The 15,485-nt window shown below is 40.7% G+C and overlaps 1 protein-coding gene across 1 annotated transcript in view; it reads right to left on the bottom strand.

Moving 5' to 3' along the window:
- The window catches only part of Cbr-plx-1, a gene marked incomplete at both ends in the record, with an annotated part of 20,667 nt that continues 5,182 nt past the window's right edge, over positions 1 to 15,485 (bottom strand). The window contains 18 exons of the mRNA XM_045236286.1: positions 1 to 114; positions 862 to 1,249; positions 1,916 to 2,343; positions 3,120 to 3,278; positions 3,936 to 4,283; positions 5,167 to 5,471; positions 6,161 to 6,359; positions 6,739 to 7,345; positions 8,174 to 8,299; positions 8,347 to 8,669; positions 10,249 to 10,798; positions 11,643 to 11,749; positions 11,948 to 12,055; positions 12,106 to 12,296; positions 13,064 to 13,317; positions 13,726 to 14,042; positions 14,482 to 14,618; positions 15,010 to 15,275. Of these exons, the coding sequence (XP_045095281.1) occupies positions 1 to 114; positions 862 to 1,249; positions 1,916 to 2,343; positions 3,120 to 3,278; positions 3,936 to 4,283; positions 5,167 to 5,471; positions 6,161 to 6,359; positions 6,739 to 7,345; positions 8,174 to 8,299; positions 8,347 to 8,669; positions 10,249 to 10,798; positions 11,643 to 11,749; positions 11,948 to 12,055; positions 12,106 to 12,296; positions 13,064 to 13,317; positions 13,726 to 14,042; positions 14,482 to 14,618; positions 15,010 to 15,275 (4,927 nt within the window). The remainder of the gene's footprint in view (positions 115 to 861; positions 1,250 to 1,915; positions 2,344 to 3,119; positions 3,279 to 3,935; positions 4,284 to 5,166; positions 5,472 to 6,160; positions 6,360 to 6,738; positions 7,346 to 8,173; positions 8,300 to 8,346; positions 8,670 to 10,248; positions 10,799 to 11,642; positions 11,750 to 11,947; positions 12,056 to 12,105; positions 12,297 to 13,063; positions 13,318 to 13,725; positions 14,043 to 14,481; positions 14,619 to 15,009; positions 15,276 to 15,485) is intronic.

Below are 15,485 nucleotides of genomic sequence, written 5' to 3'. Positions count from 1 at the left end.
TCAGAGACGATCCCTAGGCATCAGTCGACTATTCGAATTGTATCCAAGGCCCAGCGTAGATGATTCGTAGTCTGTCGCCCGATAGTAGTCCGATTCCATCAGTGCCAAGAGATCCTGAAAAAAAAAGTATTTCAAAATGTTTTTTTTTCTGAAATTCCAGCAAACTTTGATTATTTCCAACTTTCGATTTGTACTCAGCTCATTCTGAGCTTCAAAATGAGCCCCATATTGTCTAGGCTCTGCTCACTTTGACTTTTCAGGCGCGTCGCGGTCCTTGCGTCGCGTGTCTAGGTCAAAATTCAAAGTGGGCGGAGTCTAGGCAATATGGAGCTCATTTTGAAGCTCTCAATAAGTTAAATGCAAATTTGGCATGAAAAAAACCTAAAAACTCGAAAAATGATGAGAAATATCCGAAATTCCAAATTGTTTTTTTTTTTGAAAATTTTGAAAATCAGGATTTTTGAAATTGCTGTGATGTTTCCTTGGTTTTTGTAGTTTTTATTGAATTTGACTTGTCCTCAGCTTCAAAACAAGCCCAAACTCGACTAGGCTCCTCCCATTTCGAAATTTCACCTTGACACGCGACGCACAGCCGCGACGCGCCTGAAGAATGAAAGTGGGCGGAACCTGGTCGTGATTGGGCTCATTTTGAAGCTCTTTTCAAGCTAGATCAAATGATGCTATTTTCAAATCTATATCATTCCTAGAAATTCGGCATTTTTGACCACAAAAATGGATTTCTAGGCCACCGAGAGCCAAAAATGGGTTTTTGCCTCTATTTCGGCTAATTTTTGGTCGATTTTGATGATCTTAGGGTCAAAAATTCTGGAATTTTCGATAGATTACAGCCAATTGACTTACTTGTAACCTTCCGGGCAACCGACTAGCCTGTGCGTGCTCATTGGCTTCCAGGGCATCAATAATGCTCTCCTTATACTGGTCCAAATATTTATACAGCTCGTTGAGCGCCGAAAACACATGAAACTCTCCATTGTGTTGCCGGGATTCAGCCGATAGATTTGCTCCCATCGTCGCGTCGTCGATTCGTGGAGCCATTGAGATTTCCGTATAGTAGGAATCCACCAAATCCCGATATTGATACATATCTTTGGCGAATAGCAGCTTTGACGATGGAGAATCCTTCGTTAGCTGATGATCTTGTGTCGAACAAGCGTCCATCAGCGTCTGAGCAACCACAGAAAGACATCCCTCGATTTTAGTGGGCTTTTGAATGTCGAACAGGAAGTGACTGTAAGAAAAGTTCAATTTGAACATTTAACCTCTTCAAACTTTTTCAATTCTCAAAATTGTTGATTTTCACTAGTTTAGTATTATTGGAAATTTTAAGAGCTTCAAAATGAGCCCAAACACGCCCAGGCTCCGCACACTTTCGTTTTTCCGACGCCTTGCGGTCGTGCGGCGCGTGTCTCATGGAAAATTCAATATGGGCGGAGCCTAGTCGTGTTTGAGCTCATTTAGAAGTGCAATACGTATCAAATCTAAATTCGAAAGTTTCTTAGCTTTAAAATGAGCCCAATTTCGCCTAGGCTCCGCCCATTTCGAGATTAGGCTCCGCCCACTTTAAGTCGTCCAGGCTACCTCAAAGTGGGCGGGAAAATTTCGAGGAAAACATATTTTCCACCAGGCTTCTAATTTTTGTAATTTGATGCCAAATTTGTATTGATTACGCCGAGAGCTTCAAAATAAGCCCCAACACGACTAGGCCCCGCCTACTTTGAAATTTGACCTAGCGTACGCGACGCACGACCGCGACGCGCGTGAAAATTCAAAGTGCACGGAGCCTAGTCGTGTTTAGGCTCATTTTGAAGCGCAGAACGCGCTGAGTATGAATCTAATGCGCAAGTTGAGAAATTCTCAGATTTTGACCCCATTTCCCCTTAAAAAGACTACTCACGGATTCTTAATGAGATTAACCCAAAACCTCAGCGGCAATGCGTTACTCTTCCACGCGTGAACAACTTCCGGGTCTATGATACCGTGTTCTCTGGCTTGTTCATCCATAAAGTCAAACATATACTTGATACACGGGGGCACATTTGCCGCCGAAAAGATATTTTCCAGTAGGGAAGTGATAAATTTGGCTAGTGTTCCTTTCATCATGAGCAATCTCGTCAAATAGATTTCCGTCACCATTTTCTCTTGAGAATCTGTTGGTCCGTGTTCTGTGGGCTTCACCAGGTGATATAGTTTGTATCCGTTATCAGTATCATTTGACGAGGAGGCGTGGTCGGCAGTCACTGATGGTGGGGCTCCGCCCCATGGTTTTGGTGATCCCACACCTGCTGTCTTCATTGATAGTGATGATTTGTCCGAGAGAATGCTCTGCAAAAGTTTTGGAATTAATTTTGAAAAATGTTAATTTTTTCAATTTCAATTTTTCACAAAAATATCTTCACGAATCTTAGTATTTTGATTTCAAATTCTTCTTCAGCTCATTTTGCCCTTCAAAATGAGCCCAAACACGCCTAGGCTCTGTCCACTTTGAGCTTTCGGCAGCGTCGCGGTCGTGCGTCGCGTGTCACATGGGAAACTTCAAAATGGGCGGAGCCTAGGCAATATGGGGCTCGTTTTGAAGTTTCTGTTGTGCTGAGTAGCTAGGAGAGGTAAAATACAGAAGAAAATAGTCAAAGTAGCGCGAAAAATTTGAAACTCAGATTTTGGAATTTTTTTCAAAAAATAATTTTTTGAAAAATAACTTTCTGGAATCAAATTTAGCTGTTCTAAGCGGTATAGTTATCTCTAGCTTATTTTGCGCTTCAAAATGAGCCCAAACACGCCTAGGCTCCGCCCACTTCGAAATTTCCTCCTAAACACGCGACGCATGACCGCGACGCGGCGGAAATTCCAAAATGGGCGGAACCGCGGCCTGGTTGGGCTCATTTTAAAGCCCTTCTCACGCTGATTCCGAATTTCACATGAAAAATTCAAATTCTGTGACACATGACCTAGTAAAATGGATTTCTAGGCCATGACCAGCCGAAAAAGCTTTTGAGCCTATTTCAGCTCATTTTTGGTCGATTTTAATGATTTTTGGGTCAAAATTTCTGGAATTTTTTTCTAATTTAGTTAATTTTAGATAGAATCAAAATAAAAATAACCGTGGTCTTGTTGGAGCACGTTGAAAAATTCACCAGATTATACAGAGAGTTGCTTTTCGAGGTCAGTGTGAGGATGGCGTTATTTGGGACATTGTAGTGGGCCAGCGTGTTTAGGCGTTTCCAATTTCCACCTTCGATTCGAGACGACGAGTCAATGTCCTGAAAATTTGCAGTTTTGAGTTTTGCGGAAAAATTTGAAGTTTCAAAAAAAATTTCAAAAAAAATTTTTTTGTTGATATTTTGATATTTATTTTTTACAGCTTCAGGTTTGAAAATTTGGAATTTTAAGTTTTGAATTCATTCTTAACACTCTTTGCGTTTCAAAATGAGCCCAAACACGCCTAGGCTCCGCCCACTTTCATTTTTCAAGCGCGTCGCGGTCGTGCGTCGCGTGTTAAGGGGAAAACTCAACGTGGGCGGAGCCTTGCCGTGTTTGGGCTCATTTTGAAATGCAAAACGTATAAAATCTAAATTTGAAAGTTTCTTCGCTTTAAAATGAGCCCAATTTCGCCTAGGCTCCGCCCATTTCGAGATTAGGCTCCGCCCACTTTAAGTGGTCCAGGCTGCCTCAAAGTGGGCTGAGCCTAGTTGTGTTTGTGCTCATTTTGAAGCGGAAAACGAGCTAAATTCAAATGTGATCTAAAAATTAAGCAAAAGTAGCTAGAATTTCGAAAAAAAAAAAATTAAAAACTATTTTTTTTGAAAAATTTTTTCCCCAAAAATTCATAACTCCAAAATTGATATTTTTCTGTCAATTTTTAAACTTTCTAGGTCAAAATTTTGAGGCAAATTCAGCTCTCAATTTTTCAGGCTCACCTGAAGTGTCATTTTGCCGTTCAAGCCGGTTTTCCACTCCAACTCCATTTCCGATGGTCCGGGTCGATCCGCGAATCGATATCCACGATATTTGGAATCCAGACATTTCTCCTTGACTTGTGTTATCGTATCACAATCCAGCACTCGCACGGGAATGTCCTGCTGATAGACTGAATCAGTGGAATTCACAAAAACCGTCAGCTCCTTGTATTCAAAAGTGGCACGGAGCAATTTCTCCTCGGACAACGAGTATCTGGCTTCAAGGGTCAACGCATCCTGTGGTCCCTTCTCCATTTGTTGTTTGATTCCCCAGAATAGTTCGTACAGCTTTTTGCCAGCGTCGAATGTCTGAAAATTCATGTTGTTAGGGGTTCTGAAAATCTATTTGGGCTTTTAAGGTCTCAGATTTGAGTTATAGAAGTTCATAGTTTTAGTATAGTTTTTTATCTTGTTAAGCGCTTCAAAATGAGCCCAAACACGACTAGGCACCGCCCATTTTGACTTTTGAGGCGCGTCGCGGTCGTGCGTCGCGTGTCTAGGGGAAAATTTCAAAATAGTCGGAGCTTACTCGTGTTTGGGCGCATTTTGAAGCTGATAATAAGCTCTAAACGACAAAAAGTCTCAAAGTTCAAAATTCTGACTAGTTTTGAAGGTTTCGGGCCGAGAAGCGAAATTAGTTTTTGTAAAATTGAATTTTCTCAAATTTTTTAAATAATTTTTTCAAAATTTCATATTTTTGTTGTTTATCTTGCTCAGCTCGTCAAGAGCTTCAAAATGAGCCTAAACACGCTTAGGCTCCGCCCATCTTGAAATTTCACCTAGGCACGCGACGCACGACCGCGACGCGCCTGAAAAATCAAAAAGGGCGAAGCCTAGTCATGTTTGGGCTCATTTTAAAGCACAAACAGTAACAAATTCAAAATTGAGACTTTTAAAGTTTCGAAATGAGCTCGATATTGCCTTGGCTCCGCCCACTTTAAGGTATCCGGGCTGCCTTAAACTGAACGGAGCTTAGTCGTGTTGGGGCTTATTTAAAGCTATAAACGTTCCAAAAACAAATCTAGCATCAAAAATGACTCAAAATGAGCCCAAGAACAGCTAGGCCCCGCCCACTACAACTAGTTCCCCAGAAAGTGGGCGGAGCCATCCCCAGAAAGTGGGCGGAGCTATGCTGAAGCTTTTAATGGGCTGAAAAAGGTGCTGATATTATTTTTCTGTCATTTTGACTCACTTTCAAATGATCATGCAACAAAAAAGTGAACCACGCGGCCAGCATCCGCTCGGCAATACTTTCGCTCCTTCGAAACAAAATTTTCGGTTGGAACTTCTTCTCGACAGTCTTCTCAATCAACTCTCTAAGCAGCTGCTTCAGCATTTCGGTACAGTAACCCATTTTCTCCTGTAGGACGACCATCAGAAGACTTCCCACGTAGACACGGTCTTTTCCGACGAAATACTTGTTGGATTCCATGGTACGGACCATTGTCAGCAGGAAGGTCTTGTTCATGAGCAGCTTGTGGAATTCTCGAAGTCCCGCTTCGATTGCCGGAAAAATATATTTTGAAAAAATGTGAAAAATTTTTTTCGAAAAATTTATCTTTGAAATTCCTAACTCCAAACTAAAAATTGCTAATTTTTGTTGTCAGATTCTTTTTCAGCATGCATTGCGCTTCAAAATGAGCCCAAACACGACTGGGCTCCGCTCACTTTGATTTTTCGTGAGCGTCGCGGTCGTGCGTCGCGTGTCTAGGTGAACTTTCAAAATGGGCGGGGCCTAGCTGTGTTTGGGCTCATTTTGAAGCGCAGAACGTGCTGAAAATGAAAAAAACATTTCAAAAATACAAATTTCCGAGCGAAAAAATTATATTTTGAAGATTTTTAAAAAATCGAAAATTTAATTACTTTCCATTATGACCCAAAATAGGTCAGAATATCAATTTTAAGAGTTCCCCATTATTTTCAGCTTTTTGCCAGCTTCAAAATGAGCCTAAACACGACTAGGCTCCGCCCATTTCAAAATTTCACCTAGACACGCGACGCAAGACCGCGACGCGGCTGAAAACTCAAAGTGGGCGGAGCCTAGTCGTGTTTGGGCTCATTTTAAAGCGCAGAACGTGTGAAACACGAAAATCATAAATAGAACTTCAAAAAGTCAGATTTCGGAGCCGAAATATAAATTTGAAAATTGTGAAAAAAAAGTTTCGAAAAAAAATTTTTTTTTCAACTCACCTCAGCCTTATGTGTGTCCACTTCCAGATTTTTGAGCACCGGATGATTTTTACCACCATTCGGGAATAGGACACGTGCACAGTAGTCCTTGTACTCCAAAAATGGGGCGGTCGGGGTGCCCAACGGTAGATCAGCAGTGTATTGATTCAGCGATGTTTGTAGTTCGGCGAATGCTTCTTTACACTCGGTGGCAACCTGAGAATTGAGAAAATTGAGAAAATTTGGCTGAAATTCGCAAAATTCCAAAAAAAAAATTTTTTTTTCCAAAATTTTTAAAATTCCAAATTTTTTTTTGCAATTTTTTAAGTTCAGAATCCAAAGTTCGGTACTTTAGATGTTAAAATCTCTTTCAACTTGCTAAGAGCTTCGAAATAAGCCTAAACACGCCTAGGCTCCGCACACTTTCATTTTTCAGGCGCGTCGCGGTCGTGCGTCACGTGTCACATGGAATACTCAAAGTGGGCGGAGCCTAGTCGTGTTTGGGCTTATTTTATAGCTCTCAACATTTCCAATCAAGCTAAGCTATTGAGAGAAGGGAATTTTTTGATTTTTGTTCTAAAAATTCCATTCTTACTTTCATCTCAATGGTATCCATTTGCGTTTTCAAGTACTTCATCTGCCTCTGATGCGTATTCGATTTCCGGCGATAGAGCACAATTAGGCAGATAATTAGCCCAATCATTGCAATGATAAAAATCAATATCGCCAACAGAAGAGAGGATGAGAGTCCCGGCGAGTCGTAAGACACCTCGCCCACTGAGAAGCTCGCATTTCCTACAGTAACCACAATCTCTGGGTTCAGCTTTCCGGCTCCTTGGGGTTTTTTGACTGGCGGTTGACATGTGAGGATCTTATTAGCCAGAGCTGTCAGGGGACACGATTCTCCGCCCACTTTTACATCGATATCCCTCTCGGAAGCCGCCAAATTCAAATTATTCCCATTTAGCGTCAAAAAATCGTCTCCTGGACGCACAAAACGGGGCTCGTTGAGCATTTCAAACGATGGAGGGGGCATAATCTTGATCTTCGATCTATACAACTCGGCTCCATCGAAATCAAACGCGTAATCTGTGATCTTCTCTACTTGAGTGTCTCTAGCGGCTCCGGGTACTGTAGGTGTGGCACATTTCATCAATTGATCATCGATAATTGAGCATAGGGGGCCGTATGACTTGTCGTTTCTGGAAAAATCGATTATACTCAAAAATGGCCTAAAAACGGGCCTAAAATATTTGAAAAATAATAGTTTTGAGTTTTTTTGAAATTTTGAATATAGCTCCTTTCAAAAAAGTCGGGTTACTTTGAAATGATTGTCATTCTATTTAACTTAAAGAGAGCTTCAAAATAAGCTTAAACACTAGGCTCCGCCCATTTTGAATTTTCGAGGACGCACGCGACGCACGACCGCGACGCGGCTGGAAAACTCAAAGTGGGCGGGGCCTAGGCGTGTTTGGGCTCATTTTGAAGCCCGAATCAGACTGAATCTATTGAAAACTGTCAAAAAAGAAAAGTTACAGAAATTCCGAAAAAATCAGATTTTCAAAATTTTCGAAAAAATGTTTTTTTTTGGATTTTTCTGTATTTCCCATAATTCTCCAAATTTTTCAATTTAAGAGTCGAAATTGCATTCAACATTTTGTGAGTTACAATAAGCAAAATCCATCAAAAACATTCAGAAACTATGACAAATTACAGAAACTCCGAAAAAATCGGACTTTCAAAATTTTCAAAATTTTTTTTCGAAATTCTATATTTTCTATAATTTTCCTAAAATTTTGTTTTTTGCGAATGAATTCCAGTTTTACGTATTGAGAGCTTCAAAATGAGCCCCATATTGCCTTGACTCCGCACGCTTTGAAATTTGACCTAGGCGCACGCGACGCACGACCGCGACGCGCCTGAAAACTCAAAATGGGCGGAGCCTAGTCGAGTTTAGGCCCATTTTGAAGCTCAGAACGTGTAAAAAATGAATTTGACATCAAAAATCGAGAATTTTGAATTTCACCTACCCCAATCCAACAAACACCATTCGTGGCCGCTGAAGCAGCGTGAATCCTTGACCGTACACATCTACAGTAATCCCACCGGATGGTATTGTTTTGTTGGGCGCAATCGATTGGACAGATGGATCGGAGCTGAAATTTCAGTCCATTTTTGGTCATTTTCCCTTTTGAAAACTCACGTAAACTCGAAATAAATTGCAATTGGCAAATTCTGGAGTTGTCCATCGAAGGCAATATGCAAGGGGAACTGTCCACCCTCTTCCGATGGTCCCATCCGACATTTCAGCCATTCCGACGTCCTCTCCAACACTTTACACTCAATTTGCCCAAATTTTACCATAATCTCGGATCCTGTATCCAGGTCAATTCCAGTCAAAACGACGTCTGTCCCGCCGGACCGTGGTCCCTTCACTGGTTTCATTGATGAGACGACTGGCTCGACGTACGAAAACTTTTCAGATGTGACCGCAAAGAATTTCAGTGAATCGTGGCGAAGAGTCACCTAGAAATGGGAAAAACTCGAATTTTTGGATTTTATAAATCTAAAATCTAAATTTCCAGATCCTAAACTTCATAATAAATATGTTTAAGCACCAAATCCATGCTCAGTAGGATCTTAGTTTCAAAATGAGCCCCATATTGCCCAGACTCCGCCCACTTTGATTTTTCAGACGCGTCGCGGTTGTGCGTCGCGTGTCTGGCTGAAATTTCGAAGTGGGCGGAGCTTAGGCAATATGAGGCTCATTTTGAAGCTCATTGAATTTCAACGCGATCGGTATAATTTTTATGAATTTTGGACCGATATCAGCGGGGTTACGGTAGTTTGAACATCCGAGATCCACAGTAATCCAAACTTTGATCGGATCCCAGTCGATTTTGGGCTCGTTTTCAAGCATTTCTCATTGTGATTTCAGATTCAGCACGAATTTGACTTCAAAACGAGCCTAAACAAGACTAGGCTACGCCCACTTTCATTTTTCAGACGCGTCGCGGTCGGGCCTCACGTGCCTGGGGTGAAATTTGAAAATGGGTGGAACTTAGTCATGTTTGGGCTCATTTTGAAGCTCTTGATGTGCTTGAAGCGAATATGACATCACAACACAAAAAAAAGAAAATAATATTGGGAAATGTAGAAAATTCCAAAATTATTTTTTGAAATTTTGAAAATCTAAAATTTCAGATTTAAAATGTTCAAATTTTGGTGTTTTAGCAATTAGAATCTTATTCAGGGCATACTTCGCTTCAAAATGGGCCTAAACACGCCTAGGCTCCGCACATTTTGAAAATTCAGCTAAACACGCGACGCACGACCGCGACGCGCCTCGAAAATCAAAATGGGCGGTGCCTAGTGGTGTTTGGGCTTATTTTGAAGCTAGGAATGCGCTGAGTATGAGTCTTATGCTCGAATTCAAAAACACTTTGTAAATTAATGGGAAATCTAGAATTTGCGAAAAAAAAAACTTTGTTGAAAATTTCGAAAATCTAAACTTTCAGATTCAAAATTTAAAAATTTTTGAATTTTACCATTAGATTTTTTTCAGTGTGCTCTTAGCTTCAAAATGAGCCCCAACACAACTAGGCTCCGCCCATTTTGATTTTCCAGGCGCGTCGCGGTCGTGCGTCGCGTGTTCAACAGGAAGTATCAAAATGGACGGAGAATAGTCGAGTTTGGGCTAATTTCAAAGCTCTCAATGCAATAAATGCGAATTTGATATAAAAAAGTTCAGAAAATTTCGAAAAAATGGGAAATATCGAAAATTCGAAAAAACTTCTTTTTTTGAAAACTTCGAAAGCTAAAATTTCAGACTCATCGTTTCGAAATGGTTCATTTTCAACATCGGATTCATACTCAGGACCCTCTCCGCTTCAAAATGAGCCTAAACACGATTAGGCTCCGCCCATTTTGAAAATTCAGCTAGACACGCGACGCACGACCGCGACGCATCCGAAAAATCAAAGTGAACGGATCGTAGTCGTGTTTGGGCTCATTTTGAAGCTCTCTTCAGAGCAAGTAGAATGATGATGTCCCCAATTAATTTGAAAGGATCTGACCTCAAAAATTAGAGAAAAAGTGATCTTACCGCCACAACACCTCTCTCATTGCTGCCCTTGATCGTCGACTTTCCGGTTAAGCACACAATTTTCGATGATGGCACGTATTCAACAACTTCACAAGGAACATTTGCAATCTGTACCGCTTTCTCAACATCTGCCACGTGGCGACCCAAATTAATTCCAGTTATTGTGACTCGAGTGCCTCCGAAAATCGACCCTTTTCGTGGTTTAAAGTCCTCAATTTGGGGATTCGGACACAGTTGACTGGAATTCAACCAATTTTCAGCCAAATTTCGATTCGGACACTGATGGGGACGTGTGCACTTGTCCAGATGGCTACACCATCCACAATCATATTTCTCGGAATCCAGTGTCAGGCATTTTCCACAGTTTGGCGCCAAATTTTCGCAAGAATAAACGTCAATCGATAGCTGATCGACATTGTCCAAAAATCGATTTATCGATTTTTTGACCTGTGGTGCTCCGAGAGCCGTCCAAATGACATTGAAGCCGTAAGGGGTGGAGCCAGAGCCCAGAAGAGATGTGCCATATGGTTCGAATAGCATTTCGTCACACCTGGAAAACAATTTTGATTGAAAGTTGTGGAAAAAATTCACATTTTAAAATTGAAATTGAAAAAAAAAATTTGTGCAATTTTTTTTTTTTCAAAAAAAATCTAAACTCGGAATTTCGACAAAAACATTCAAAATTTCATTCTCTACCTGTGAGATTCTTTTTCAGCAGGCTGTGCGCTTCAAAATGAACCCCAACACGACTAGTCTCCGCCCACTTTGAGTTTTGAGACGCGTCGCGGTCGGCGCGTCGCGTGCGCACGGGGAAGTTTGAAATGGGCGGAGCCTAGTCGAGTTTGGGCTCATTCTGAAGCTAAGAACAAACAAAATTCATCAAAAATGGTTTCAAACAGAAAAAAGTTACAGGAATTTTGGAAAATTCAGATTTTCAAAAATACTTTGAATAAATTACTTTGTAAATACTTTGTATAATTGTACAAAATTTCGCTCTTTTTTGGCTGAAAATCTGAAATTTTCTGAAGGTTGATGTATTTTTCTTGTTTAGCTCATTAAGAGCTTCAAAATGAGCCCAAACACGACTAGGCTCCGCCCACTTTGAAATTTCCCCACCAGACACGCGACGCACGACCGCGACGCGTCCAAAAAATCAAAGTGCGCGGAGTATAGTAGTGACTGGGTTCATTTCAAAGCTCTTGATGAGCTAAAAGCTCTGGAATCATTCAAAAAACGAGAAATAATCTCAAAAAAGGACTAGGCCACGCCCACTTCCTACTAGTGGGCGGAGCTTAAACGTGGGCGGAGAAACCTAACCAAATTTGGGCTCCTTTTAAAGGATTTTTTGCACGAAATTCGAATTTTGCGTCTCAAATTCAAAATTTTCGACTTACGTTATCGTATCTTCCGACGTTCGCATCGCAATTTTCTCATGGGTTACTGTACCATATCGGAATTCACACTTGAAATCGCCCATAAACGACGGGTCCACATTTTCGACCTGCAAAAAATGTAGTTTATTGTTGAAAGTGTAGTTTGTAGTCTAGTTAGGATTACTGTAAAATTGCAAATTTACGAAAGTTTGACTAGAATTCGGCTAAAATCGGTCAAAAAAGCCCATTTATGGTAATTTTTTCTCCAATTTTTTTTGTAGTTTGTAGTCAACTTATAGTCTTTGTAGTCTACTGTCTTACTGTACCTTCACACTAATATTCCTTCGTTCTCCCGTCGCCACCGACATTTTCGACACGGGCGCTACGATATGGGGACACTTGCTGGGTCCTTTTCGAATCGAGCTTCCGTCACGCTGGAAAATTTATAGTTTGTAGTTTTTGTAGTTTTTGTAGTCTTTGTAGCTAAACTCACATTAAGACCATTAACAATGTGTTGTTTTCGACACTTGTCTTCGGTTAGTTTCCCGGCAACACACTCATTCGATTCCAGACACCAATCACATGGAAATTGGCTCGCCGAGCACGTCGAGCAACTCGTGTATCGATTACAATCGTAGAATGAAAAATTTGTGGTGGCCAGTGGGAGTTTGGAACCTGGAAATTTTGAATTTTAGAGCCAAAAATTAATTTAAAAAAAAGGTCAAACTTGGTTAGGCTCCACCCATTTTTCCAGGATTACTGTAGTAGTTTTAGGTTTATGTATTTTTTATAGTCAAATTTGAATTTAACTCGCTAAGTGCTTCAAAATGAGCCTAAACACGCCTAGGTTCCGTTCATTTTGAATTTCCCATAGACACGCGACGCACGACCGCGACGCGCTCGAAATTTCAATGTGGGCGAAGCCTAGTCGTGTTTGGGCTCATTTTGAAGCACACAATTCACGAAATACGTTAAAACCGTTAAAAAAGTAGCAAAATTAGGAAAATTTCGAGAAATTCAGATATTCAAAATTTTCAAAAAAAAAATTTTTTTTTGAATTTATAACTTTTGCATGATTCTCCAATTTTTTTGTATTTTTCAATGTCAAATTCACGTTTACCACATCGAGACCTTCAAAATGAGCCCAAATTCGCCTAGGCTCCGCCTATTTTGAAACTTCCTCCTAGACACGCGACGCACGGCCGCGACGCGCCTGAAAAATGAAAGTGGGCGGAGCCTAGTCGTGTTTGGGCTCATTTTGAAGCTCTCAACGTGTGAAATGCGAATTTGGCCTCTAAAATAAACGTAGTTCGGTTTCGGAACAAAAAATTTGAGAAATAAAGTTTCAGGTTTCGATACTTTGCTTAAAATGGACCTTTTTCGGTTTATTTCAAAAGGAAATTTCCCATTTTTTGAGATTTTTAAGCTACAGTAATCCTTACCATCCGATACCACAACCAATTTCGCTGCTAAGTGATATTCATTCGTCGCTATTCGTGGTAGACGATTCATAGGGGGCGTGGCACATTTCAGGGATCCATCAAACGGCATCGGATCGGAAACCACTGAATCTCCTGTTGGAAATTGGAATAGACACTGCATTCGACGTCCTTTTGGTGCTTGAAGATTCTCAATAGTCACATTTAAGTAGTCCGCAGTGTTGATTTGTATCTGATCCGGTTTCACTGATCGAATTCTGCAAAAATTGAGACTACAGTAATCCGAAAAATTATGACTACAAAACAAGTCGAATTCGACACTTTGAGAGCTTCAAAATGAGCTCAAACACGACTAGGCTCCGCCCATTTTGAAACTTCCTCCTAGACACGCGACGCACGACCGCGACGCGCCTGAAAACTCAACGTGGGCGAAGCCAAGGCGTGTTTGGGCTCATTTTAAAGCTCTCGTTAAGCTGAGTAACAATATAATGTAAAAATTATTGAAAAATGGGATCTGGAAACGAAAAAATGGAAAAATGTGAAAAATTTCGGATTCGGATGTAAATTTACCATGCTCGGCCTATTCCGGGTCAAAACAAGGCGAATTTGGATGTTTCAGGGGTGAAATTTAGCGGAAAATTCAAATCCATACTGAAAAATCTTACCTCGGGCACTTGGAGTTCTGAAAATCAAGCCATCCTCGGGAGGTGTGTGGCACTTCTCTTTCACACGATTCTTCTTGCGTACAATGATTATTCGAGACACACCACCCACAAAATGGGTCTCGAGACGAAAGACACGTGTCGCATTGACTGGAAAGGGTCTCACAGCGAGATGTTGGCATTTTGATCACTTTCGACGGCGTCAAAATGTAAATGTGCTTTCCGTCGCCAGAGAATTCCATATCCGCCAGAATTGGCTCGTTATCAGTGAGCAGCTCGGTTGCGTACCTCTCGGCGGATCTTTTCGACTCGATGAGGAGCTGAAATTACTTTAAATTTGAACAAAAGGCTGGAAAAACCAAAAATTAAAAAACATTTTTTTGGAAAATGCAAATTTTCTGAAATTCCAAACTCGAATTTTTGGGCTGAAACTTGAAATTTTCTGATTTTTGATTTCAAAACCTTATTTACCACGCTGAGAGCTTCAAAATGAGCCCAAACACGGCTAGGCTCCGCACACTTTTGTTTTTCCGGTGCGTCACGGTCGTGCGTCGCGTGTGCAGGCCAAAATTTAAAATTGGGCGGAGCCTAGTCGTGTTTGGGCTCATTTTGAAGCCCATAACTTGCTGAGAATGAATTTGATGTTCAATATCAGAAATTTTGAACATAAATTTTTGACTTCAAAAGTTCAAATAAAATCCGAAATCTAAAAAATTATTTTTAGCTCAAGATCGCTTAATTTATGTCAAAATTGCTCACCTTATGTAATTTGCCGCCTTGAGTTCCTACAAAAGCTACCGTACTCGATCGGGTTGTATTGATAGCGATTGAGGTGAGCAATTGGGCAGAGTCATCAGTTACATACGTTGCTGACGTGGCAATCGGAGTGTCGCCGCCTGAAAGAAAGAAAATATTTCTGAAAATCATTACTGGAATCATGCTTAGCTTGACGAGAGCTTCAAAATAAGCCCCAACACGACTAGGCTCCGCCCACTTTGAAATTTCCCTTTAGACACGCGACGCACAACCGCGACGCGCCCGAAAATCCAAAATGAGCGGAGCCTAGCCGTGTTTAGGCTCATTTTGAAGCTCTTGAAGAGTGGAATTCATTGAAAACGTTCAGAGTTCAAAAAAAAGCTTTTGGAAATCGAGAAAATCCAAAAAATCAAAATTCGAAATAAAAGTTTTCGAACATTCCAAGTTTTCTTGGCTCAAAATCATCCAATTTTGACCATTCTTGGACCATTTCTACTCAAATTTTTTCTTTTTTCTCATTAAATGACTTACCGATTTTCGAGTTCACATCCTTTCCACACTTGATACCTTCCCATGGAAGTGTCGTAAATCGACAATCGTCATTCGAGGAGAACCATGGAAGATTCTTTTTGAGTCCAGAAGTTCCCTTATAGCATTTCATGATATTCTGTTTGAATGCCAACTCGACTTCCTTCATCGTGAATATACAAATCGCTGATTTGCCGGTCGCATCCGCTGATCTATACGAATTCTTGTCTCCTTCCCAGAATATTCCATAGAGGACCGGATCGCTGACACTGAAATTCCATTTTAATTTGAGATTGCTAAAAATGAGCAATTTGAGTTTTTTATCTGAAAAAATAGCCAAAAATACGCCTAAATAGACCAACTGTTAAAAATTTTAAAATTTAAATTTCAAAAGATTAAATTTTGGAACTAAATCCTGGAAATTTTTGGAAGGTAACAATAGATTCATGCCCAGCTCAACGAGAGCTTCAAAATGAGCC

This window comes from Caenorhabditis briggsae (genome assembly GCF_000004555.2).
Source record: "Caenorhabditis briggsae complete genome, chrIV, whole genome shotgun sequence".
Lineage (NCBI taxonomy): Eukaryota > Metazoa > Nematoda > Chromadorea > Rhabditida > Rhabditidae > Caenorhabditis > Caenorhabditis briggsae.
Note: the sequence above shows the minus strand (reverse complement) of the source record. Positions and strands in the feature narration are given on the sequence as shown.